Source organism: Metarhizium brunneum, chromosome 4 (genome assembly GCF_013426205.1).
Source record: "Metarhizium brunneum chromosome 4, complete sequence".
NCBI lineage: Eukaryota > Fungi > Ascomycota > Sordariomycetes > Hypocreales > Clavicipitaceae > Metarhizium > Metarhizium brunneum.
In genome coordinates, this window is record NC_089425.1 from 3799039 (window position 1) to 3824747 (window position 25709).

The following is a 25709-nucleotide window of genomic DNA, read 5'->3' on the forward strand; positions in this document are numbered from 1 at the left end:
CGTAACATGGCTTCGGGCCCGTCGCAAACTCGCCGGACAAGCACCACCTCCGCAGGAGCCCTGGACAATGTCACGCGAGCGGGGTGAATACAGCGAGATGTCTCCTTGTAATATCAGTTCACGGCACTACTGTCGGCGATTGCGAAGCGACTCCCGCCGGCCGCGCAACAAGACAATGCAAACCACTCCAAACCAACGTCAATTCATTCATTTAATTAGCGAGAATGGTGGACCCATGCTCGTCTTCGGTTAAATCTCATGCAAACACCAGATAAGCATAAAATTATGCCAAGTCTTGCGTGTGGCACCAGCAGCCTTACATCTTGCCCAAGTCCCCCGCCCGGCCTCCCAATCTATTGCGACGGAAATTATGCCCGCTTCGCCATCAATATTAGGATATTCTACTAGTATGCTATGCAATAGCGTTTATCCCAACTAGTCCTGGTAATCCCGCCGGGAGGAAGGGTCTATGCTCGAGTCCTAGGTAGTTATCTGTTAGTGGTAATGCTAACTAACCCGCCAGGCATAGAGGAGACTTGAATGTTATTGCCACCACCATGATTCATAGTCTCTATTAAACATGGACAGAATTATTACCAGAACCCTTCTAATAATCTCCACAACATTCCCATTAATGTCTATACGAGTTGGATTGTAACCTCGGCCATTTGCGAGTCAGGTAACATGAGGTGGCATCATACTAAATTTCTCTGGTATAATTTTACTCTATTAAGATATGACTAGCCAGAGAATTAATTGTCAATATATGGTCGAGTGTAGGTACATAAATATATATATGTGTGTTCCAAGACACAGGCTTATCCCAACTCCTCCCAACTCATCACCTCAGAACTCTAAATTTCAGAGCCTCCAATCTATTACCAAAGTAATCACCTAGCCATGAAGAACTTTGCTGCCCTCCTCTTTGCATCTGCCTTGGCAGTCCCCCTGGCTGCTTCTGCAGTCGCGCCACAGGGGTCGACACTACCAGAAGGACCCCTCCCCAGTGTTGTCTATCGTGGCGACGATCTGCCTCCAGAATATTATAAAAACCTCGGTGGGATCCCTCACGAATTTGAAGGAAAGACAGACAACAGATCATACAGTTTGTGGTGGCACAATGTTGGCTTAGACGGATGGGTGGGTAAAATGCGAGGGAAAAACAGACACTTCAACTCTGCTTACGCCGCAACCTCGAGTAGATGGTCATCCGCCCTCTACTTTGCTGTCCTGACTAGGGAGCAGGAATTTGGATGGATGTATCAAATCCACGCCACGCCAAATATGATCTACTTAGAAGGCTCCGGTTTCGCACCCCCGTTTACTGATGAGGTAGAGTACGCCGCCTTGGGAGGGATACGGTGGGACCAGATTGAGGCCTGGCTTCGCGTCCCTAAGAATGTGACCTCTGGGGACCGTAAGACTTTCAAGTCGGATGGCACGTTGGCGAAGTGGGCCTTGCTTGAAAATTTTACCAAGGATTTCCCTGATTTGAAATGGGTCAAAAACCCAGATTATAACCCGGCGTATAACCAGTATCACGGCAGCGAAGGGCAGCCTCAACTTGGTGGCAGGCCAATCAAAGTCAAAGGCAGCCTTCAACTCGATATTCCGCGAGAATTTGAAGGGAAGTCAATGGAGTACCACGCCATCGAGTTTATGAACAAGGTCGGCGGGCCTGTGGGCTGGATTGGAGCGTTCCCATTGAACTTCTCGGCCGCTGCAGACTTTTCCGCGGCCGAGATTTGACGGAATTCAACTACGGCGACAGTACCGAGGACGAAGTCAGGCGACAGATCGGGCAGTGTGTCTTGAAGGAGCGGAAGAAGCGGAAGAAGGAAAACTTTGACGACGTTGAAAAGGGCATGGGAACGCCAAGTTTGTGTCCATGACTGCGTCAAGACAAAAGTCGCTTATTCAATTCAACAGCTACATTCCAACAAGTAGTCGGTTTATATACAATTCAACTTGTTATATTAAAAAATCCAGTCTCTGATTTTGTCTTGTCTAAAAGTCCTCAATATAAGTGACGCTTTCATGTTGGCGCCACAAAATGGATGGATGCGAGAGTTTTCGAGATTCACAGTTTAAACATGTTTTTAAGAAGACGTGAATCAAAATTAGGGCACGTACTGATAACAAAAAGCTGCTTGTTTCTCGTATCCCGTGCCTTCTATTACCATGATCAGGGATTTATTTGTATCTTGGTACAGGATGAATATCAAGACCGTGTGCGGGCAGTCTTGTGTTAAACACTCCCTTCCTAGCTCGTCAGTCTTTGCTGCTGGCAATACCCACATCGACTTCACACCCATCGAAGTCACTGAGCCGACTTGCGGTAATACACAGCGCCAGCCGAACATGAATATCACTAATACCTTCACACGGAGGTGGGAACAAGCAATTAAAGTGGGCGGGGATATTAAATTTTTTACAGGCCTGCCAGGCATCGGAGCCAAGTCAAAAACTATTCTCAAATCTACGTCCGAGGGCGGACAAGAGACAACCATCACCAATACAACACAGGTAGCGGAAATGTCACACGAAGGTTACACGAGGCCTACGGTCACGGGACCTAGGGCAAAGTCCCTCACCGACTTCTTGTATTTAAAAGAGGTCTTTGGTCAACGAGGCCTTGAGGAAAACAAAGGACCTTTGCTACTAGAGACTGTTATCAGATGAATTTAGTCATGTTGCCCCAAGCCTTTAGCCCTTGTCACAGGAAACGAGGACGTACAAATGCCGCCCAGATCACCGATGCCAGCCCCAAACCTGAATGCTCACAGCCGAATACGACGGGAATTATTACGAGATGTCAGTAGCCGACTTCAAATGTCACCCAAGGAGTGTCAAATGGGTCTATAAATCGAAGCCCGCTCAAAAGCGCCCTGCCTCGTCTCCAATCGTCCAAATTGGACCAGTCAGCCTATGACGGGCAAAAATCTCGACCGCGTCGTGCAAAGACCACTTTTTCCAGTCTGCATCGGCATGGCGGCCATACCATTCAGCAGCGAAATCCCAAATCTGCTTAATGGGCCGCACATCTCCCTTGGCAATGCCTCTAGTAGCACACCATTCGTCCACCTCGGCTTCATTGCGAAACAGTAGCTGGACCGAGCATGTGTAGATGACGTTGTCCCAGGCATGACGCATGGGGACCGGAAAGTGTATGACGAAATCCGTGTCCAGCAGCTGTCCGTCCCGGACCGTGACGGACACTTCGTCGCCGATGGCGCCAGTCCTCGTCGTAAGAGTCGAGGTGCCGCCTGCGAGGTGCATCACGCCGAGCGAGCACCAGGCACAGTTTCCCCACCATTTGCGATGGCCCGAGGTCACGATGCAGGTCGTGGGCGCGGCGGAGAAGGGATGGGCAACCCACACCTCGTCGGATTGGGGGTGTAGCACAACACCATGGTAGTCTGCCAAAGCTCGCAGGCCTTGCCGCGCAGTAGGGACGTCGCTTTCGAAGCGGGTGGCGATGTCGCCAACAGTCGGAGGGCGCTGGTTTTTGAGAAACGACGAGATGATGAATTCGTGCAAGCTGGAATGGTCCATGATGGCAAGCTCCGCGGCAGACTTGACTTGGACGAGATATGGCAAGGTAGCCTCTATTATAGCTTGTTATCAAGTGAGCCCCAAGTCGAATTAGTACCACGTACCGGCAGTTATCCGATCGCGCGGGTCGTTAGGGCGCGCCTTTTGAGAATATGAAGGGTTGAAAACTAAGACACCGTGCGCGACGCCACTTTGCACGATGTCCCTCCATAAAGTATGGCGTCATGAGTATTCGAATGCACAACCCTAACCCTGATCCTCAACTACCATTATGTAAGGCAGCCCGGGACATGTAGGATGAAATTAATACTAAAATGGTGAAACGATTATGACACCCTCCTGTAGGGATCCCACAGTCGGTGTAAGCACGACGTAATATTCACCAACACCCTATACACAATACAGCAGAGCATCATGTGTGATCGACATTTAAAATTGCGGGGCTTCCCAAGTCCACAGACCAAATCGTAATATGACCATATTTCATACCAATATATGTTGAGAACCACTTGCACGCCTGCATAATATCAATATATCCTATCTCAGTATGGGGCAGTACGGCAATCGACTTAAAAGGGTCGCCTGAATCGGGTGCGTTTTGACCGCGAACATTATCCTCGCACAGCCCAGTTCAGCAGGGATAGGAAACAAGAAATCTACGGATTAGGGGGGGAAGACATGGATTTGAATGGAGAATGTACTCTGGCGTTACTCAGGATAACTGCATGTCAGATACTGCGGATGGATGGTGGGTGAAAGCATGTGATGGGCAGTTCTGCGTATAATTGGTGCAAAAATGGCTCTTGAGTGGACATGGTGTGACTACGATAACGATTCCATCATGCCATGGTGTTACTCACTGTGTTTGGTTTTCAGCTCTGGTGTTGTGCATGGGCAGGTTACCATTTCATGTTGTGTACACTCATCCAACCCTCCCAGAGCCCTCAGTAATCGTGATTCGACCAGACCGCACTTGGTTGTTGTACACATTTGCTTTAATGTTTAATCTTGTCCCTCAGGCGTCCTTCCTCTCTGGACAGAGGACAGGAATGTATAAATGAGTAAAGAGACAAATAAATTGCTCTAAATAGGCTGGATTTTATTGACGTCGGTCGTTGGTGAGGTGGGTCAAGGGTCCGTCCGTCGGAGCGGGCCGAGCCTAGTGCGCTTTGACTTCATTGGTAAACTGACTTCGCTGCAATAAGGCGGTGCCGTTCAAAGAGACAACGTACGAGGTGGAGGGAGATTCTCCCAGCCGCCTGTTTACTATGCTTGGCAGTGGGGAGGTTTACCCCACGCCCAGCCAAGTTCAATATCAAATTTGAGACTAGCCTGCTGTCAGATGGCGCACATTCTTGTTCTGTCGCCTGAGATCTGTCAATAGTCGCTCTTTTACCATAGTCTCGTCCCCAGGTGCTTCAGGGTTGCCCGCAGCGTAAGCTCTGACAATAATTGAGGTATTATGCGATGCGATAACGTAAATAGGTTGTTCTTCTAAGACGAACCCTGTGATTGTATCTGAGAGTCCTGGCATTAATGGCACGTTTACTTGAAGCTGTGTCACTTGCACTGCCAGGACGGAGTAAATTATGCTCATTTGAGAGAATAAAGCAGTTTCCAGAGGCGAGAGCTGCAGCATGTCTTTGGAGTCCCATCTCGGCCTGCGGTTAATGAGTCCATAGCCCTATGTCATTCCTCCTAGCGAATCAACTCAGTCTTCAATAACTGTACTATTGGCGCAGACACGGCCTCCTATGCGACTACGGCTGCTGCTTTCAGATCAAAATCCTAATAATTCGAATTTGCCAAACGCCGACATCTCCACGTGGCTATAGCCTTATATAAACAGAACCGCCCCTAGTGGAAAGAGGTTGCCACTAAGTATCGACGAAGTAAATCATTGCTGTCATTGCGCTAGGAATCTCTTACCCCTTCCCACAAGATTGACATTCCCGACCTACTTTTTGTCGCTTCTAAAAAAACGACTGGTCATATTTTCCTTGTCCGGGAAGTTTTTTGCCGCAATCGGATCTGATAAACCCGCCCCGGCGATGCAGATGGGACCACTAGACGGGATTCAAGCGATTGGCGGGTATATCGGCATGAGCAATAGGGGGCGGGCTGACCCTTGCTGACGCTGGCGTTTCCCTCCTCTCTCCGCCACTTACATGCTCTCTCTGTCGGCAAGTAATCGATATTGAAGTCACATCCCAGCCGTCCCTGTGGAGAAGTTCCAATTTCAGTGCGCCGCTGACCTCACCTCTTCCGTTTCTGCGGGCATGCATCTTGAGGCTGAGCTGATGTCTGACTAGAATGCTCTACTCACGCTGCTTGCTGTCACACAAAGCACAAAAGAGCCATGGATGGAACGGTAGCAGAATATGCAAGAAATCATGTTGTGCTTCACCATGTTTTAGGGGCTGATCCCCCCGCATTTCATCATATTATACACGATTATGTGATCCCATGTCATGAATGTGCCCTTTTATTTTAATGATGGTGTCCGCCTCAAGGGTAACCAAGCAGCTGACGTTCCAGCCGAACCATCACTCCCGACGCGCGACACCCAGCATGGCCACCGGTAGCGAATGCATGACGGCAACTATCATCGTGGCGGCCACACCGTCCATGGGAATGAGCTACAAAACACGTATGCCATGGCCCAAACTAAAGCGAGAAAGCGGCTACTTTGAATCCACGACCACAAGAAGCACAGACCCGCAAACGATGAATGCTGTGATAATGGGCTACAAGACGTGGGACAAGACTCCTACCAAGAGATACCCCGGCCGAATCAATGTTGTCATCACACAAAACCCAGAGAAAGTTCGGCCTCGGTTGCAGGGTGATTTGAGGACAGAGCCGCTTCATGTGGCGACAAGCCTTGAAGGCGCAATGGAGCTTCTGTCGGAGACTTACCGGTGCTCGAGCTCGAGCTCCTCGGATGGCTCATTTGGCAGCGGCAGTTGGCTTCCAGATCTGGGCCGCGTATTTATCATCGGTGGGGCTGGGCTGTGTCATGAGGCACTGCAGATGCCGTGGGTAGATCGTCTGCTGCTTACGCGGATCGGAGCCGATTTCAACGCCGACACGTTCTTTCCTTTGGATATTGATGGCCGCGGGAATGGTGAGTGGGCTCGGCAAAGTGACAGGGCTTTTCAAGACTGGGTAGGGCCTGATGCTCCGGATGGCATGCAGATTGAGGACGGAATTGCATGGGAGGCGTACATGTTTACGCGGACTGCTTGAGTATGTCTTAATGGTAGGTAACTAGATATTCCTTGACGAAGGAAAGTGGTGAGAAGACATATGAGAATGCTCTTCGAGTGGACTTGAAATATATCTAGTTTTTTACTTCAGAATGGTGGTCATCTGTGTCCTTGATCGCCGCAGCAATAGAACTGGCTCCCTGTGTTTCATCGAATAATGAGATTTCTTGCCGGTCAATATTGATAGATGGAATACCTGATTAGAAAAGGAGCCGGTCAACTGTTCACAGGCAGCAATATCGCTGTGTCTTCTTACGAGCGGCATCAGAACAAAGACTCCAGTTATAATTAAAACTACCAGCCGAGATGGGAGACACCTCAAAACTCCAATCACCATGTCGTTGCAAATGAAACCAAGTCCACCCACATCAAAATCACTGTTGGATCGGCAAGACTTGGCCCAACAAATACCTCAGCGTCATTGTGCAATTACAGTCAACTATCCACATTCCTTTTTACATGCCATTAGGCACTCTTCCTGTATCGTTCTATGTCTCTGTTCCCCCCAATATTACCGAGATAAAATGGATAATTTTGTTAAAATATATATTTAATCGTCATTATTCAATCGGGTAAACCGGCCTTCTCTCCACTGACTAGCATTTTCTGCGTGGGAGTATACAGTTTTTCCACACAATATCTTCCTCGCAATATTAAATTCATTTCTCCCCCTTTGATCAACCTCTCCCATTGAAGATCAAAAAACGATATATGGTCGTTTGGGTAACCAATTCTCCCCAAATCCCTAAAGCCACAATATTTTAGCCTGCTTCTCATGCCCCAACGCAACGAACTAGCGGGTATTGGACATTCAGGAGTTATTAGGCCTGAATAAAGACCACAATGGGATGTTCCCAAAGTATTTCTGTCCAGCCGAAAACAATCCTTCTTATACCGCCGAGCGAGGCCATCACCTAAGGTTTGGAATATATCGCGTGCATGCTGGTTCCTCAACTTCTATTAGCGCAGCCCTCAGACATCGCCGCTGTAATAATATAAGAATGTGCCAAATTGTATACAATACTCACGACAAAGGAAATATACACTTCTGCTTCGCGAAATATTATTTCTCTTCGCGCTTCTTCGTCCGAGGGGGGAAAACATCCATCAAATCTGCATCGTTGTCAACGAGTTCAACATTTTCTTCATTTCATTCATTCTGTTCAAGCTGTTTAATTCGTTGTCCGGGAAGGAGTTGTCTTCCTGCGTATGGTTTCGTTCCGCAAACAGCGGTGAAACCTTGCGTCTTTCGGCTCCCGCTGCCTCCGCGGCCACGGCATCATGGCACCCTAGAACAGGCGCGACGTTTTGGAAGCATGGAGGCTGTTCGGTGGCTTTTCAAAGTTTGTACCCATCATGCCGTATTGCGGCTTCTCCAAACGCAGTAAATAAGTGATGAAGGCGCAGATAGCAGAGGCCACAGTCATGATTTCAAGCGGAGTCATATACATAGGACCAGCTAACGGCTAAGCGGCAGAATGCGGCCGACGTTGGACCAGTTGTCCCGTCAAATTAATTGCTTATGCTTGAGGTGTGCTAGCTGAAGCGTAGGGATAACCTATTTACCGGCCATTTGCAAGCATCAGAATGTTGTGGATTTGTTGAACAAAGACAACTCTTCTACACTGCTCTCGCAAAAGTATTTTCTTCCCCTTACCGGCTCGCAGTCAAGACACACTCTAACGCTGTGAGCTTGGTTTTAGTAAAAGGCTCTCGTCAAGTATGGAGAGGCAATTACGATCTACTTTACGGCGCGGGACTCTTCAATTCTACGTACATCGGATGGTTCCCTTGCACTCGATCTAAGAACTACTAGTAAAGGCCAAAAGAAGCTCATCGGATAGACACAAACGATCCAAGCTCTTCCGATAGGAGCAAAACCTGCAAAAATGAGATAACCCAGAACCTATCTTTCCATGGCAGCATACTCCCTACTGATTAAATTAAAGTCTTCAACTGGACCATGAGTAGATCCGGTGGCGAAACCGATAAAACCATAGAGGGCCGGCCTGACTTAAAGCACATAGACTAGATCCTTTAACCCTACACCACAGTACATCTCCAAGTCTGTAGAGAAAAAGAGGGTAAACAACGTTTCGAGTCAAAGAACTATCAAAATTCGGTCCATATGACCACAGGCCTGGCCTTTGCCAGAGAAACATCTTCCAGCAGTCGAAATGCCAATACAAGCGACCATGGCTAGCCAAGCGTGAGGCAGCACAGCCTCGGCCTTCAGCTACGTCATCCCGTTTCATTTACGCATTTCGTTTCAAGCAAGTATTCCACAAAAAATCATTCTTCTAGATGAGCGTTTCCTGCAACTCTTGTTGGATTAAATTTAAACAAGTTGCCATCAAGCTCGGTCCATACAGCCCATGCGCCCGACGCGATGCTTTCAAAAACGGGCATGACAGTCTGCGCTTAAGAATCATGCTGTAGCAATGCAGCCGCCCATACCTGTCACGTAGGCAATCAAGAGACTGGTCAAGGTCACGGTGGAACACGCATTGTCTCAGATGGATTATGTGCGTTGCCTCCAAGATTGAGCCGCGGCCAGGGTAAGCTCCATGGAACACGTAGCCTGGACCCTACCCAAACGCAGCATCATCATGATCCAATTCTCAACAAAATACGCCATGAGCATGACCGACTCATGCCCAGTCAAATCCAGTCACAGGGAAAGAAGCATTCATCCTAAATGTCAGCTGCACCGGCTGCCCGGAAGTCGCTGCATTTCGAAAAGCGGTGAGTCGTCTATAGCTACAGTACAATGAACCAGTTTCCCACCGTCGACGCCAACCCAGCCAGGCCATGGCAGAAACTCCTTCCTCCTTAAATCGTACAAACAAGGGCACCCGCATCGTTGCCCTTTTCCCTTCCATTCTCCCAGATTTCTCCACCCTCGCCCTATGCATGATGGCTCCTCGGATGCCTGCAGACCACCTTGGGGGGAAACATCATCGCGGCGAGGGTATGAAATGTCCGCTTCCCATCTCTACAGGGTGGGTATCAAAAGCCACTGCTTCAAAGTTTGCCTTCCGATGACCAGAACGAAAAAGATGCCAGGCGACAAGAAATAGGAGGGAAAATAAATAAGGGTCCAAAGAACCCTGAGAAAGTACAGTCTTGTGCTGTTCCATAAATATCGCTGCGACGCCGTTTGCTCCCTCGGCGTCTGATTTGCCTCCCTGTAAATGCCACCATTGCCCATGTTTATCTGTGTATCTGCCCTGTCTCCCAAACGCCTAGCCGTGCTGCTAAAATACAAAACGAAAAAAAAAGCAAAGGAAATAAAAGACCTCGGAGGAGTGGTGCGTTCTTCCGCGAGCCGGAGAAGGGAGAGGGTGCTAATTAATATCAAAGTGGTAGAGTGGGACTATGTCTATCCGTTCCGTGTCTTCGTTTGAGAGGGGGTGAGGGTGGTCGTCAACATTCATCGTTTAATGCCGTTTCCTTTTTTTTTCTCTTTTTTTTTGTGTATCGGTATTCGCTTCGTGGGTATGGGAGATTGCTTATTTAGAGCAACTACCTTCCCAATCGCGTGAAATCAAGTGCAACGCTGTCGCTGTGTGAGGCGGAGGATATAGCTTGTGATCCCTAAATCATCTGTGCTGTTGGGGCTCCAAGGCCGTGCGGCGACATGCCGTGCCGCAGCGCGTCTTGAAGCTCTGCAATCTGCGCCATCATGGCAAGCGAATGTTGCGATTGTTGCTCCATCTCGGACTTGAGCTTCTCATTTTCCTCGCGGACTCGCTTGATCTCGTCACGAAGCTCCGTAAGCTCATCCCCTTGTCCACTGGAGCGGCGCTTGCGCTTCATACTAGATTTCTCGCTTTCGTTGTCTTCCGGTGAAGCAACCGACTCGGCCGGGGGTGTCGTGCCGTCGCCGGTGGTGTGCACCCGCCGCAAATGCTCGTTGAGGTTTTCCTGTCTCGAGAAACCTTTGCCGGTGTGCCGTTTGCAGTTCGGATGGGGGCAGTTTACGGTATTTTTGGGACCCCCATGCTTGTTATGAACTTCTCGCTCATGTCTCAGCAAGCCTCCGGAGTATGTGAAGCCTGGAAGGTTCTCGCATCCAGGGGCGGGACATCGGTAGGGTCGCTCGTGCTTATCCATGTGTTTGCTTTGCGTCGTTAGCGACTCGGCGGCATTGGTCCATCATCCAACAAAAAACTTACTTCCATTCACACTTGCGCGAAAATGCGCGCATTTCCTCTTTGCATTCCTCCAAGGGGCAGTGAAACTTGCCGTCAGCCTGCTTTACTACATCTCTGTCGGGCTTGGGGATCGTTTTTGTGCGCGACGAAGGCGGCGATCCAATACCCGGTGAGGCATCTTTGCTCTCCGATATGGGCTCTGGTATTGACGGCGCATGCAGCGAAACTTGAATGGGCGAGGAGAAACCGGTTGCGCCGAGATCTAGACGTGTAGCATCCGGCACGCTGGTGCCATCGTCCATGATGCTTCGATCATCTCCCAGGAGGGCAGCATCAGAGGTATAGTGACTAAGATGCTCGGCGACCTCGGAGTCTGTGTACCGCTGGTCGGCAGCGTGGTCGTGTTCGTCGCCTATCGGGGGATAGGCTCCCTCGTGGATGAAGGACCTAGGTTCGTATGCGACACTCATGACTGCCGCTCCTCGATACGACGAAGGCGAAGTCGCCCGAGGGTGTCGCGACAACGCCTTGCGCGGCAAGGGAGGCGGAAGTAGACGACCACGTGGACCGCGTGGGCCGGGAAGGGAAGGCGCCGGTCGCGCGAGGTGTCGCGGAGTGTACTGGTCAGGGTAGAAGTGTGGTGTTGTGCCTGTGGGAGTCGTCGCCGGCGTCTGGTACAGATTCGCAGTACCCGACGATAAGAGGTCGTGCAGTTCTCGACGGAGCGAGTAGGTAGTAGCGTCCGCCTGGGGTGCTTTGCTGGCCTGAAAAATATGGTATGAAGGTGACAAGCCGTCGGCATCCGCCTCAGCGGAAATCCAGAGTTCCGCCAGCTTGAATTAGTCAGAGGGTGTCACGTGAAATAAAGGTGGGCCTTTCGACCTTGGTACCCCAACACTGTGGAAGTACGAAGCAGTGACAGAGCGAGTCGACTCGTGTTCAAACGCGGATGGCTTGCGACGCGCTGATTGTTCACGATCATGTGATACTCGTCTCGACTCCTCCCTCCGAGTTCACTCCAAAGGGGGAGAATGTCCAGCATTTATTCCCAATCCGCTCGGCAACATGGTTAGGCAGCCTTCCAGAGCATGACTCCACCACTTGCGTTCACGGTTCCCGTGCATCCCGCTATGAGGCATCACGGCCTGTCTGACTCATTTGGCATTTTCAACCCCGGCCAAGGCTGATGTCCCCCATTTACCGGGGTGGCAAGGCTGCGCGGCCCTCCTCGATCTCCTTCGTCTTCTTGTCGGCCTTGCTTCTCCATACGCCTGCCGTGGTCTCCTTTGACGAATCCACTCCTGCCTGGACCTGAACCGCTTCGTGATTCAGCAGCATGAAGTGGCGACGAGCGGGTAGGCACGAGCCATGACTGACAGAATTATCGCAGGTTACCAGGCAGTCTAACAAATCCCAACTGTTGGGCTGAGGCGAAAGGCGTCGTGAGCTAGGACTGTTGTTCGTGTCGGCACACCGGGCGGGTCATCACCATGACGGCGAACCAGTTCGGGCAAAGGAGACTTCTGACTATTGGCATCCCTTTGTATCGTGAGGCTTCTCCTATCGGGCGACAAGAAATTCTGACTGGGCCACGTTGTATGCCACAGCCGATCGATGCATTTCGTCCATGTGATCGGGTCGCCGTCTGATGGTGGTGTGACCTATTGCGAAAGTGGTTTGGACCATGGCTGAAGGCACCACTCCCTGTCAACCATCGTCTGTGCTTGGTCACTGCCTAGTAGGCTCGCCGACGACCTGGAATAGATAAGTCTACAAGTTCGAATCACGACGAACTCTCTCAGCGATGCGTTTGGAAAAGGCATTGGGCTGTGTCCGACCGACACCGAAACTCGGACGAGTCACTCACATGGTGATACCAAGCACCACTGGTGTCCTCCTGATCAAGACGCGGTGCTACAGGTGCTCACTGGTTAACCTGCAGATCCATGATGCAACAGCATCCTCGGGGAGCCCTGAAATCCAGTTTCTTGGTCTGCGACGGGGATCTCGTACCCGCATGCCCGAAGCGTCTCGGGCGTCCAAGGCAGCAAAGTCGTGAGATGCCAATAAGAAATGTCCGGCGACGGAAGGTATGTTCCTGCCTGATGCGGCCTGACAGTTCTCCGCATTGTTTGCGTGTTTCACGTTGAAGTGGATGCAATTGCACATGGACGTCGGTCCATCCTGGACCTATACGTGCCCTTTTATTGGCGATGCCGTAGCCACTATATCGAATATGATGTTGAACCAAAGGCACTCTAAACCGCTTCATTCCCGTTATTCGTTGTATCCTTTGGACCGATGTGGGATTGTGATGCAATTTTTCCGTTGACTTGACAAGGAGGAGCTGCCTTGGGGCTTTAGGTGTCTTCACCGTGTATCCGGGAATAACGCATGCAGATGTACAGTGACTATCACACGCGTTCAGAAGTCGTTTTTTCTGTTGGTAAGTATCTTATTAACCCCCTAACAGGACTTGTTCGCTGCATCGGGTACAAGAACCGGATGGCATGGCATCAAAACATGATAACGGGCAAACGGATACCCAATCTGGCCATGCCGTCGTCTCGCCTGTCGGATCGAAAGCATACTGACAATGCTGCTGGCTATGAGTTGAGCAAACATCTCATCGCGAAATGTACGTAGATGGGACGAAGTCGCATTAGTCGCCAGTCAAAATATCAGCCATCGCAGTGGCAATAGGCGCATTTTCTCGCCTAGCGCAGCCATCCAATATGTTTCGTTTGTGGTTGCGATCGACTAGAGGGATACACATGGTTCCAAGTGTATTTCGACTTGTCGACAGAGTCTCGGATCTTTACCCAGACCAGCAGCTTGGTCTCGGCCCAATATAAGAGCCAGCCGTCCAGGCACCAACGTTGCTCCAGAGCCAGTCACTTGTGCGTGTGGCTGAGGGTTTGCAGCACATGCTGCCTTGCCCTGCTGCGTCGTTGTATCGAGAAGAGAGGATGGGGAGGCCTTGACGTGTTATCCGCGACGCCTCACTTTCCTTTTGGAGGCCGTGGCACCCGTGGTTCAAGGGTTTATTCTTTTCGCCCTATCCGCCCTCCCGCCCTGCGCATCGCATAGAATGCAAGCTTTCTTTAGTACTACCATCACCGAGGTGAGGCATCTTACTTTCGACTTGGAGGAGGTCAGCCTTCAAGATAAGGAGACATGCACCTCGGGATGAGATGCATGTTATGACATCAAAATTGGCCACTGAAGCGGTAGAATTTTGGAGTCGCCGAGATGGGCATTGCTGCAGATTGGGCCTTGGCACTACCAAACTTATGGCTTACATCTGTGGTACTGTGTACCGCGGTATAGGTGCTTGAATAGGCCAACTCGTCTCTCAAGGACACCATGATGGATGCCGTATTCTATTCAATTATGCCAGCTGGCTGAGGCCGGCTTCTTACCAGTGCACGGGGCGGGGGCCTGGGTGTTGGTCGGCCGGTAATTCGTCACGATGAAAAAAACCGTTTCTGTAAAACTAACATTATGTGAATAGAGAGCAATTCCTCCATCATGTGATGCGAATACAATATCCAAAAAGTTGGTGAGAATAGTGCAAACGACGCCGACTTGGTGTGTAAGCATGGATAGTTTACCGCGGCTGGTGCTAAAAGCCCGATGTCATCTCACATGCACCTGCACCTCCGACACGGTTTGTTTCATGATATTCTTTTCCGCCCTTTCACCCCTTGCGCACGTCCAAAACATTTCGAGATACAACATACACACTCATCGCGAACATTGATCTTGGTCATGGATCCCACGACACTTCCGCCTTGGCGTCTACCCGATGGCGTTGCCTCTCGGTTCGTCGACACATCACCGGCCGGACTTAGATTCCACATTCTTGAATCACTTCCCGCTCCAAATTTCGAGGCCGCCGACCGACGGCTTCCGCCATTGATCTTACTACTCCATGGCTTTCCAAACCTCTCGTATGACTGGCGATTCGTGTTGCCGAAGCTAGCCGACGCCGGTTACTATGCCGTCGCCTTTGACTTGAGAGGTTTTGGCCGCACCCACGATGCGGATTCAAGCCGTATCAGCGACGAGGCAATCCGGCCGTTGGCCGCAATCCGCGATGTAGTCACTCTAGTCCACGCCCTGGGCTACGCAAAGATTCACACTCTTGTAGGCCACGATCTTGGCGCGTACATGGCCTCCATCACTGCCTTGATGCGACAGGACATGGTCGGGTCGCTGCTTTTGATGGCGCACACATGGAAAGGCATCGCAGCCACCCCCTTTGGCAATTCGCCCGCAGACGCACTAGCTGCAGCAGTTGAATCACCAAAAATGCCTCGTTGGGAACAGAACAAGGACGCGGACGTGCATACATCGCTGGGCAGGCTTGACCCCCCGCGCAAGCATTACAAGTGGTATAATGCCTCGGCTGCGGCATCAGATGAATGGACATATCCCACCGGTCAGCCTCTGCGAGACTTCCTCAGGGGTTACTTTCACTTGAAATCTGGCGCTCACGTACAGAAGATTCCTCCTCGGCCGCTGGCGTCTTGGACGGCGACGGAGCTGGCCATCCTCCCGCACTACTACGTCATGCGTGCGCACCAGACGATGCGAGAAAACATTGCCCTGGACATGTCGGAGGAACCTCAAGAGACGGCAGCCAAGCTACATCTCACGCCGTGGCTGACTGATGCAGATGTCGACGTTTACGAGCAAGAGTACGCCCGTACCACGTTCAGGGGCCCGCTGCTTTGGTATCGCGTGCTGACCGACCCCGAGCTCTCCGGGGATCTATCCTGTCTTGCTGGACTGAAGCTCAAGATGCCCACCAAGTACGTTTCTGGCCTCGGCGACTGGGGCACGTATCAGGTTCCCGGGGGACTCGAGGCAATGCAGCAGGGCGTCAGCGTTGAACCGGAGTGCTGGCGCGGCGCGACACTCGTGCCCGGGGCTGGACACTGGGTCAATATGGAAAAGCCGGACGAAAGTGCCGCTGAGATTCTGAAGCTAGCTAGTACTGTTTCGTGAGTCGCCGATCTGGGCTGTTTAGGTTGCCTTGATGAAGGCTTCGTCACGGCTCAGCCTGGTTAATGGTGTCGGTGGTCGATAGTGAGCGCCGGGCGGTTCAGCGCAAATGAACTCAGTCGGGAGGGCGACTCCTATCAACTCATTACTGCATAATTGAATGAGGAATAACTGTGAAGTGGAATTTTCAATGTCTGGTGTATTTTGCGGTTGGTACTACATCACTCGGCTATTGATTCTACTCAAGTACCAAAGTACCTTGGTAAGCCGCAGGCAGGAGGACCCCACATGCCTCTGAATGTGCGCAATCTGGTCTGGTCCAATTTTTGCAACGGGCCAGGGTTCTGGCCAATAATAAGTAACTAGGATTTTAAAGATACATAGGTATATAAAAATATACTAGTTTATTATACCTAATAATATAGCATCTTTAAGTATCTTCAAGTATCATCAAAGAAGTGGGTTGAACACATCAATTGGACCTGCGCACATTCAAAGGGATGTGCACCTTGCCATTTGGAAACTAGATGCTGTTCGGCTCACGATTTCTTCTCGTTTGCTGCAACTTGCCCGCTCGTGCAGATATTGACCTGGCGGTACACTCCGTCTAGAGTCAGTTGCACCAACTGAACACTTGACGCATCAATTAGCCTTGCATCGGCCGCAATGGCTCCATGGCAGACGGCCACAGGCTCGGCCGCAGAGCCATCTGCCCTCCGAGTCAAGGCAGCTGATGCGGGCAGCGTAGCCGTCGGCGACTTCTCCCAGGCAGGAAGCCGTCAGGATCACGGCGAGTTGCAGCAATACGATTATGATGTTGAGACGGTGGAACGAGTGTACAGGTCAGCCAGCCGACTCAGTCTCCCTCCATCCCGAAATCGGCCATGCATACTGACCTCTGCCTGTTGCAACGACCAGGAAACTCGACTGGAGGATTATTCCACGTAGGTCATCGCATCTGTCTCGTCGAACCATGGCTGACCATGATGTAGCATTCTGGTGTCTCTACTTTTTGTGCTCGGCCATCCGTTCTAACATTGGCATCGCGCAGACCATGAACGTCAGTGACCGCCACGACCTCATGTCAGTCTTGCACATGACACCCAAAGACACGTCAACCGCCCTGGCTCTGTTCTATGTCTCCTATGTCATCTTCGACCTCCCGTCCAATCTCGTCATGAGCAGACTCAATCCACGCGTGTGGATGGCCCGAATCGTCTTTGCCACCAGTCTTGTTGGGACCTGCTTCGCGGCAGTTCAAAGTGTATGGAGCTTGAAGCTGCTGCGGTTCTTGCTCGGCATGGTCATTGCCGGTATGTGGCCCGGCATGGCCTATTACCTGACCCTATTCTATCCTCCCTCTAGGACAGGCAAGAGAATCGGCATGTACTTTACTGCCTCACAGGTATCTGCCGCCGTCGTTGGTCTTGTATCGGCAGGTTTTCAGCTTATGGATAGTCTTGGCGGGCTGACTGGCTTTCGCTGGATGTTCCTAATTTACGGACTGGTTGGTATTGTCTTGAGCTTCACGCTGCTCTGGTGGCTGCCCGATCGTCCCTTGGCTCCCGGACAGGTGCGACACCGGTCAAAATGGCTTAGCTGGTTGCCACATTCGCCCGAGGCTCTCACCGGAGATGATGCAACTATTCATTATCAAGATTTGCGTCGAGTCTACCACCCCAGGCCGTGGACAATCAGGGATCTTGTCGAGGTACTCCTAGACTGGCGACTGTGGCCTCTGACGCTAATGTACTTTGGAGTCGTTGGTGTCGGTATTGGAACCCAATTATACGGCTCCGTCATTATCGCGGCAATTCAGCCCACGGCAAGTGCAATTACAGTAAGCTTACTGTTTGCACCCATTTGGATCGTAAGTTGGTCTATTTACCCGCCGCCCCGGGAACAATCTGCTAACTGTCCCAGATTGATCTCATTGCAATCATCATTGTCACGCCCCTCTCAGACCGCTTCCACCGCCTCCGAGCCGCCTTCTTCTCCGCCGCAGCCTGCATCCAAATTGCCGGGCTCCTCGTCACCACATTCGCCGTTGACGGATGGGCCCGATACAGCGGTCTGCTCATGGTCGGCTTCGGCCTTGGCCCTACGGTGCCGATTTGCATGGCATGGACCTCCGAAACCTTCCAGCGTCGACACGGCGAGGTCGGAGTCGCCGCAGCCACGGCCCTTGTTTCGGGCTTGGGAAACTTGGGTAGCATAACAACAACCTATGCCCTCTACGCAGGCTGGCCTGAAGATGCGATGGAAGGCCGGCACCGGTTCCGCAAGAGCAACCTTGTCATGGTTGGCATTCTGGGTCTCAGCATCGCCAGCGCGTTAGTCATGGCGGTGCTGCTGCGAATGTTTGGTAACCCGCCTAGCACGAAGCTTGACAACGACGTATTGAACGAGCCTGAGGACGGTGCTGCCAGACGAGAAGCGCATCAACCATCGAGCTTGACACTTCGGGGGATAATGACCAACCTCTTCAACAGTCTCGGTCATCAGCAAGAGGGCCCATCCTTCGCCATAGTCTCTTCTAATCGGCTTAGCCGAGCAGCAGCAGCCCGAAGGCGCCGAGAGTAGCGGTGACAACGCTCCTACGCCATCATTGGTGCAGTAATCTCCCTTTTTTTTTTTCAAAACCTATGATGTTACATCTTTTTCACTCTGCATTGTTTTGTTATGATACCCATCAGCGTTTATACCCGCTGTCAGACGAGCATGTGCATTTTCTCGACGGCGATAGTGCTTTTACGCCATCGCCGGGACGGCGCGTTTGGACCGAGGTTTGGAATTGGCGACAATGCCGGAGCGCTATCGTCAAGGACCTCGTGGGCGTTCTTGTTGCTTTCTATACTTTTGTGCATGCTACGCATAAGACTTCATGGCACAAGGGAGGTGGTAGAAAATACTGCTCCTATTATTATTATAGATATTGATATAAATATATGCGTCTCCTAACTGCTGGAGCCTTGATTAACAGCCCGTATAAATCGCCCAAGTCTTGGCTCCCATTCTCATTAATGGTTTCGTATTGAGACGAATCAGCTCTCCTCGCGTGCGTTTATAACACTCTGCAGCGTTGTAGTGCCCTTCAACCAGTCGCGCCGAGTTCCCTAACCTGGTATTCTTTAGTAGCGATACCGCTATTCTGCAAACATCCCCGCCGCGACCCCATCGTCTTCATTTATCACTTGAAACGGTGTATTGTAGTTTCATGACAAGATAAATACTAGTCACGGTCTCTGTTCCTGTATCGATTGCAACCCTGGTTCCATTCGTGGGATACCGCTGTGACAAGGGTTCAATTCAATGATCAACTCGAAGGGTGTCAAAGGTCCTTGGTTTTCCATGCCACTGTATACACATGAAGGGAACGTCTGTGCCTGAGGCTTCTGCCCGGTCATGTGTTTGATCTGTGTAAGCAAAAGGTCCTTTGTCCGTGAAGCCCCTTTGTAGTTGCTGGGCCTTTTCCGTGTAGCAGCTGCAGGCTTGAAGTTGTGCTGAATACTGATTTCACAAGGATTCATGAAGGAAATGGCATTCTTGGAAAGAGCCCGATACGCTGGGTAATAGATTGAATGTGAACTAAATTGTGGTAGAACGCGACCAGGTGTGGTTGGTTAGCTGCCGTTCTCGGGAAAGCATTGTATTGCTGTACTGGATAATCCTGTGTCCTGTATAGTTGAATTGTATTGGTAATAGAAACTACATATGTAGCGGTGGCGTGAAGACGCTGCCCTGCAAAACCAAGCGAAGGGGATTTAGGGACTAGCAAGTAGCATACAGACTAAACTTCAGGAATTTGTTTATTCATGAACCCAAAAAGTGGCATGGAAGCACCAGCACCTGCGGAATGACGGAATAGGTAAACCGAGTTCTAGCATTATTTACTTCTGGTGCTGCAGCGACATGTTCTGGATTTCTTAGCTTGCGACAATGGAGTATTCCAACTTATCGGCAGGGGTTTCATACGAACGTCATGCCACATCAGCCTCGTGCCTGACTGGTCAAGGCTGTGCTATTTGCCACACCTATATTTGTGAATACTTGGTCTGACTTAACACCCGGCTTTCCAAGTGACCGGTTGACTTTCAAGACGCGAATTGCTTGATTTTAGGGCAGTAAATTCTTTGAGCACCACCACGTGCTCCAGCCGTTCAATTGCCGCTGAGAACTGCGTCGAGATGTTCTCATAACCGAGTCACGTCATTCACGGACATGCAGGACTTTTTTTCTATCTTTTTGGCTGGTGCTATGTTTCAATATATTTTACTGGCCGCGTCAGCCCTCGGCGTGTCCACTCAAGATGAGTATGAGAGTATATTCTTCTGGCCATGAGTCGATATCGCCAGTCAAGCAGCGAAACTTGGTCACAGTTGCAGATAGTATGACTGGCGTTCAAGCTAGCAAGGATATCCATGACTGTCAGAGGTCATAGACGGAGGAGGCGGCCGAGAGGTTCATGCACTAGCGCTTATAAGCTGGATATCAGGGATATTCGGCCATGTGTCGCCATTGCTGAAAGTTTTTGCCCCGTGGCTCAGTGGTCAAACCCGATGACCACTCGGATCAAAAGCTATCAATCCGCGAAATACGTAGTCTTCATGGAATCTTCTCACAATGGGACTCGCCTAGTTGTCGGCAGGCTGACTAGCCAGACTCTGGCGCCAAAGGTGATACGGGGGAGAAGGACACGGCAAGCTTCGACTTCATCCTCTGCCCCCCCCAATGTGTCTTCGGCTGTGCTTGTTTTCTGGGGCTACCAGTCGCATAAAAAGGCCACATGCATGGAAAATTAGAAAATATAGAGGGGTGTGCGTTGAAAAAGGCCGATGTAGAAAACTTGTCGCTTCTAATGTAAGGAGCTCAAACTAAACAAACCTTTCCACCCATGCTTACATCTCTGCCATCTCAGTCTAGGCAAACACCCATCGCTCTTACACTTGCAAACCTGACAAGTGGCCGGTTAATTTTGAACTCGCCCTCAGCGGGTTGCATCGTCTCACGCGGCGCAAACTGTCAAAGCTCGCTTATAATTTCAGCTCGTAGAGCCCAGTCGTAATATCCCCGCCAAGTATCCATGTTCCCTGTCCAGAGCCCCTCCCGTATGGCAAGGCAAAGCGGTCAAATGAAGAGGTCCAGTTACTAGCCAACGACGGGCTGAACGTCGACAAGGCAGCGTCACGCAAGAAAAGTGCTCTCCTGGCGGAGCAATTCATTCCACAGATATTGCCTGGCATGTGGTTTATGAAGCACATCAGGCGTCTAAGCCAACTCACCCACATGGAACGTGCATAATTCACAAACCTTCTCATGACAAATACACTAGTACCTGTCTGGTAGGATTCGGCATCCCACATATATTGACTCCAACCCCCGTTTCATTAACTACCCGCAACCTAAAAAGGTTAATAAATGGAGAATACTAGATCGGAGTATTTTGGAGACAAGAGCCCAGTAGTTGTTTGATTAAGAGCGGGCTGCAATGACTAGCATGCTTGCCCTTGATACTATATCAGTAAGGTTTGCCACACAACGACACTTTCCAACCTGGCGTCAATAAAGCAACAGACATAATACAGCTACTACGGCTCAGTCGACTGGCTAGTAGAGAACGCTCCCTGAGAAAGTGTGTTGCGTGGAATATGAGCTACTAGTAGAGCGGCTCGGAAGATTTCAGTAGGCCTTCACTTTTTCTGCTTATGTGTAATGGAGATTTTTTACGCCTCAGGGAACAATTGAGCATAGTTTATTGCGTGAAAACTAGCCACGCCCAGCAGTACCTGATATTCACCCCTTGCAGTTAATATATATCATCACCGACCGAGCACAGGGAAGGGGGATCATGTGATCCCTCTCCTCTCTGGATCTCTTTAGCTGCGGAGTTGCTCGAGGAGACTTCTCTGCCATACGATTTTCTTTGGTAAGCGAGTCTCCGCGAGCTATTGCGCAGCTAAAGCGATACTTGGGCTAGCCTTTTCATTTCTGTGCCGAATTCAATAGAAAAATCGTCACGTCTTGAGAGGGTTTGACTCATGCAGTTTGTCCCCTTCGCCACCTATATCCACTGACAATGTCCATCGAGGTGGCCTATGCAGCTCGCTTGAGGCAAGCCTAGCATATTAAATTATGCTTAAATCATGCATTATACTTGCGAGTCAGTAATTCTGGGCTGTATTCCTCAGTCTTGTCATCGTCTTTTGTTGCCGAATATTCTGTTGTACATGGTCTCGCGAGAATACATATATAAGTAGCTGCCTATCCAAACCGTTACAAATCTCCCATCAGCAAATACTTGTTCATTTCTCGTCCACAACCCCATTATTCGAGACACCTGAAGTCAACCATCACAATGGTATCCAAGGCTGCTATTACACTGGCCGTCGTGCTGTCGGCTTTTTCAGCAACAGCGGCCAGTATCGACAGGAGAATCGTCGGCGGCGAAGACGCCAAGGATGGCGATTTCCCATTCGTTGTTAGTATCACCCTGACGAATAGAATTTGCGGAGGCGCTTTGTTAGATAGCACTACGGTGCTTACCGCTGCCAGTTGTCTTCGGGGAAGCGTCTCTGTGAGAGCGGGATCGCTGGTAAGTCTGCCCCCAGGGGCTATGGGACGCATTGACGAAGCTAACAATGACGTATATAGCAACACAGGGCTGGCGGAACAGAGGCCAAAATTGCCTCTCGAAAGCCACACCCCGATTATAAACTAAATAAGCGGAACCCTGCTCTTCCCTTCGCTGATAACGATATTGGCATCATCAAACTGTCACGTCCCATTGAGATAGGCAACAATATTAGCTATGCAACGCTAGCGGAAGACGGTTCAGATCCTGTGGTCGGCTCCATGGCCACCGTTGCAGGCTGGTGAGTGCTGCTATAAACATTGAAGCGCAGTCCTGCCACGAAAGAAGCTAATAAAAACCAAAGGGGTCAGCAAGAACCCATGTTCGCCCTCTTGGCCGAGGCAGCAGAGTTCATGGCCAATGTTTCTATTCCTATCCATGCACGCGAAGTCTGTGCGAAGATGGATGCAGACGTAGGTGACAGAGATACAGTCATTTGCGCTGGTGGAAAGGGCAAGAATGGATGCCTATATGACGGTGGCAGTCCTCTTATCGACGAGGAAACGAAACAGGTAATCGGTGTCACGTCATGGGGCATACGGGATAAGAATGGCGACTTTTGTGGTCAGGCTCCCACGTTGTTTACCAGAGTCGGCCGCTACATCTCTTTCATTCACGAAAACATGGGGGGCTCCCCTGTTGATGCTAAGTTCTGAACAGACTTGCACGCCGACGCCTGACAAGGGTCACAAGCTTTGATGGTGTTGAGCAGTGTGTGGGCTCCAAGCTTCGAGTTTAAAGACGTGTCTGGAACTTTATGCCTTGCCTGGGTGAGGACTCGCGAAGATGCCTTGCACGTGGGCGTTCCTGAAGCCTGGCAAGACGGGGCTCGTTTTATTTTCTTGGCCTTCTCTCGACAGTGGTCTGAATGTCATGTTATCACAACTTACTGCTAGGAAATATAACTTTAAAACATAGCTGTCACGTTATGAGACCTATTATTAACTGCGCTTCTTCAGAAAACCAATGCCCTTGTTGTTGTCCTTGTTGCAAACTCTGTTTTCAGCCATTGTTTAAATACCAAGGAATTTCGACATCTGTTGATTGAAATGGCCATAAAGGTAATCCAGGATCCCTCCATTGGTACCCGAGACACAATGTCCGCTATACCTCCTTCTTGGCTGACAAGTTTAAACTGTAGCACAATTACAGGCTGTTCAACCAAAGGTACGGAACACGCGGTTCTGTAAACAGGCATACTGAGTTTCTGTAGTATATCTAGTAAGATCCATGCCACTGTCCTGGGGTCCGAGGTTAGGGCTTAACCGTTCCTCTTTACCTACGAGTGCTCGGCTTACAGGTGCGGTGGGACTGCAAGAGACACTATCAATCACCGCGTTTACTTTCCCATGTTCTCGGCACGCTGACCCCTTTACCAAATCCGTCATGAGTTGACGGAAAGTTTATTGAGCACTTTCGTATCTCAAATGTTTCTTCGTGGCTCCTAACCGGTACTCCCATTACTGTCCCGTCTCAAGAAGATGCTCTTAACGCACGTGTTAGTAATTTACATATTAGTGGCGTCAGAGTCGTTCAGCGATGCTTCATCGAAGGTACTGCATTTTCCAGATAAAGAATTTCTAGGGAAATTCATGGCGTTTGGGCTTTCCTGCGTCGCACGGCAGCTAGTCTTTGTGTTTGGATGACTTATCTGTCGTCTTCGGCGGATGTCGAAATAATGACGTGTCAAATTTTCATTGAGGCTCAAGACAAAATCTCTGCACCCATCATCTAATACTTATATTTAGCTCTCCTGAAATTCCAGGCTTTGCGAAAATAGCCCCCTCCCGTAGGAGCAGAACGAAACACTCAGGAAAATAAGGCAAGAAAGTGCGAAATTTTACATCAAACTGCGGCTGAGTAAACTATTTGGAACCAGATTGGCCGACGGGCTACATTATACACTTGATTCAGCCATCACCTCCTTTATTCCTAGCAGGCAACCAGATATGCCTGTCTTGGCCTGCGCTGTTGCCTGGAATTCTGCAGCTGCGGCCATGTCGCCAAATTGCCGTCTCTTCTGGGGAATTCTCATTCTTGATAGCATGAATTTCGTTTGCTTGATTATTCGAATGCCGGACTCGTGGATAGCTGTGATGACTTTGGATCTCGAAAGGAACGCGCTAAGCGGTTTAATATTCATGAACCCGCCTCCATCACCTGCAGTTACAGTTAAGCTACGCAGCTGCTGGAACCGGCGGCAATGCATAGATCACTGCAACTATTTAAATCAGTATTACAGGTCTTTTATAAGCCTCCAGGGCCTTGGAATATAGCAGTGTGTGACTCATGATGAAGCGTATTGCGCGCTTCTGAAGGACAACCAACAAAGTGTCAACTCATGGAACATGACCACAGCCAGTTGATGCACTTCTCATCCAACGCCCTGAAAAATGGATTCAGAGCGTCAGGACCACTTCTTGTCCCCTCCCTGTTGGTCCAGTTACATGTTCCGCCTTGTATTCATGGATTCTGCCTCATCATCAACCAACAAGCGACAATTCCAACACGTCTGACTCTTTGACCATAGTCATGCATGCAGGCCTTGCATTGAACGTGTTTGAGTTGTTTTACAACTTATGGAGGATGCTCTTGTAGCTCAAATCAACTCGTCTCCGCGGAGAACTGGCTCCTGCTTTGCCGTGATAGCAATGCGGCCGCCCCATCGACACAGTACATGCTGGCAGCGTGGCCTGAGACAGTAGTTATGTCTTCTTTTGACTGTTAACTCCACGCTCCTGAGGTAAAACTGAGTTTTGACGAGGAATTCTGCACCCCGCATCTGTCTGTTGTTCAGGTGATCCAAATACTGCGCACTGTTGGTGTTATGCGACAGAGCAACACCATGCATGCCCTCCCCCTTTGCATCCCACGATATCATTGGCATACAAGAAACGCTCACTAGCGCTTTCGGTTAAGACCAGCTTTTTATCCGTGCATGGATTCAATGTCATGACTGGAAACCAGATGATCTGACTCGAATATGCCTTATGGGTGGGAGGAAAGACTGCGTGGTGCTTGTGTGCTCCGTGACTGCGCTTTCGCTATTAGTAGTTATAATCCCCTTTGCTCTGTTGTTTTACTAGC

The 25709-nt window shown here is 50.2% G+C and overlaps 7 protein-coding genes across 7 annotated transcripts; 5 read left to right on the forward strand and 2 right to left on the reverse strand.

Moving 5' to 3' along the window:
- Nucleotides 1-900: 900 nt before the first annotated feature.
- G6M90_00g078390 (uncharacterized protein) lies at nt 901-1749 on the forward strand (the record flags this gene model as incomplete). Its single annotated transcript, XM_014689783.1, has 1 exon — nt 901-1749. The coding sequence occupies one exon, from the start codon at nt 901-903 to the stop codon at nt 1747-1749; it is 849 nt and encodes a 282-aa protein (XP_014545269.1).
- Nucleotides 1750-2877: 1128 nt separating this feature from the next.
- On the reverse strand, nt 2878-3555 carry G6M90_00g078400 (uncharacterized protein; the record flags this gene model as incomplete). The annotated part of the gene is made up of 1 exon (XM_014689782.1): nt 2878-3555. The coding sequence occupies one exon, from the start codon at nt 3553-3555 to the stop codon at nt 2878-2880; it is 678 nt and encodes a 225-aa protein (XP_014545268.1).
- Nucleotides 3556-6126: 2571 nt separating this feature from the next.
- DYR_1 (Dihydrofolate reductase) lies at nt 6127-6804 on the forward strand (the record flags this gene model as incomplete). The annotated part of the gene is made up of 1 exon (XM_014689781.1): nt 6127-6804. The coding sequence occupies one exon, from the start codon at nt 6127-6129 to the stop codon at nt 6802-6804; it is 678 nt and encodes a 225-aa protein (XP_014545267.1).
- A 3617-nt stretch (nt 6805-10421) lies between these two features.
- On the reverse strand, nt 10422-14349 carry G6M90_00g078420 (uncharacterized protein; the record flags this gene model as incomplete). Its single annotated transcript, XM_014689780.2, has 3 exons — nt 10422-10947; nt 11003-11814; nt 14284-14349. The coding sequence occupies 3 exons, from the start codon at nt 14347-14349 to the stop codon at nt 10422-10424; spliced, it is 1404 nt and encodes a 467-aa protein (XP_014545266.2).
- Nucleotides 14350-14752: 403 nt separating this feature from the next.
- On the forward strand, nt 14753-15994 carry ephB (Epoxide hydrolase B; the record flags this gene model as incomplete). Its single annotated transcript, XM_014689779.1, has 1 exon — nt 14753-15994. One exon carries the CDS (start codon nt 14753-14755, stop codon nt 15992-15994), a length of 1242 nt encoding a protein of 413 aa, XP_014545265.1.
- A 663-nt stretch (nt 15995-16657) lies between these two features.
- On the forward strand, nt 16658-18611 carry vht1 (Vitamin H transporter 1; the record flags this gene model as incomplete). Its single annotated transcript, XM_066131088.1, has 5 exons — nt 16658-16833; nt 16910-16935; nt 16984-17861; nt 17915-18488; nt 18541-18611. The coding sequence occupies 5 exons, from the start codon at nt 16658-16660 to the stop codon at nt 18609-18611; spliced, it is 1725 nt and encodes a 574-aa protein (XP_065987153.1).
- Nucleotides 18612-22346: 3735 nt separating this feature from the next.
- TRYP_9 (Trypsin) lies at nt 22347-23278 on the forward strand (the record flags this gene model as incomplete). The annotated part of the gene is made up of 3 exons (XM_014689777.1): nt 22347-22583; nt 22643-22863; nt 22927-23278. 3 exons carry the CDS (start codon nt 22347-22349, stop codon nt 23276-23278), a joined length of 810 nt encoding a protein of 269 aa, XP_014545263.1.
- Between the last annotated feature and the right edge of the window lie 2431 nt (nt 23279-25709).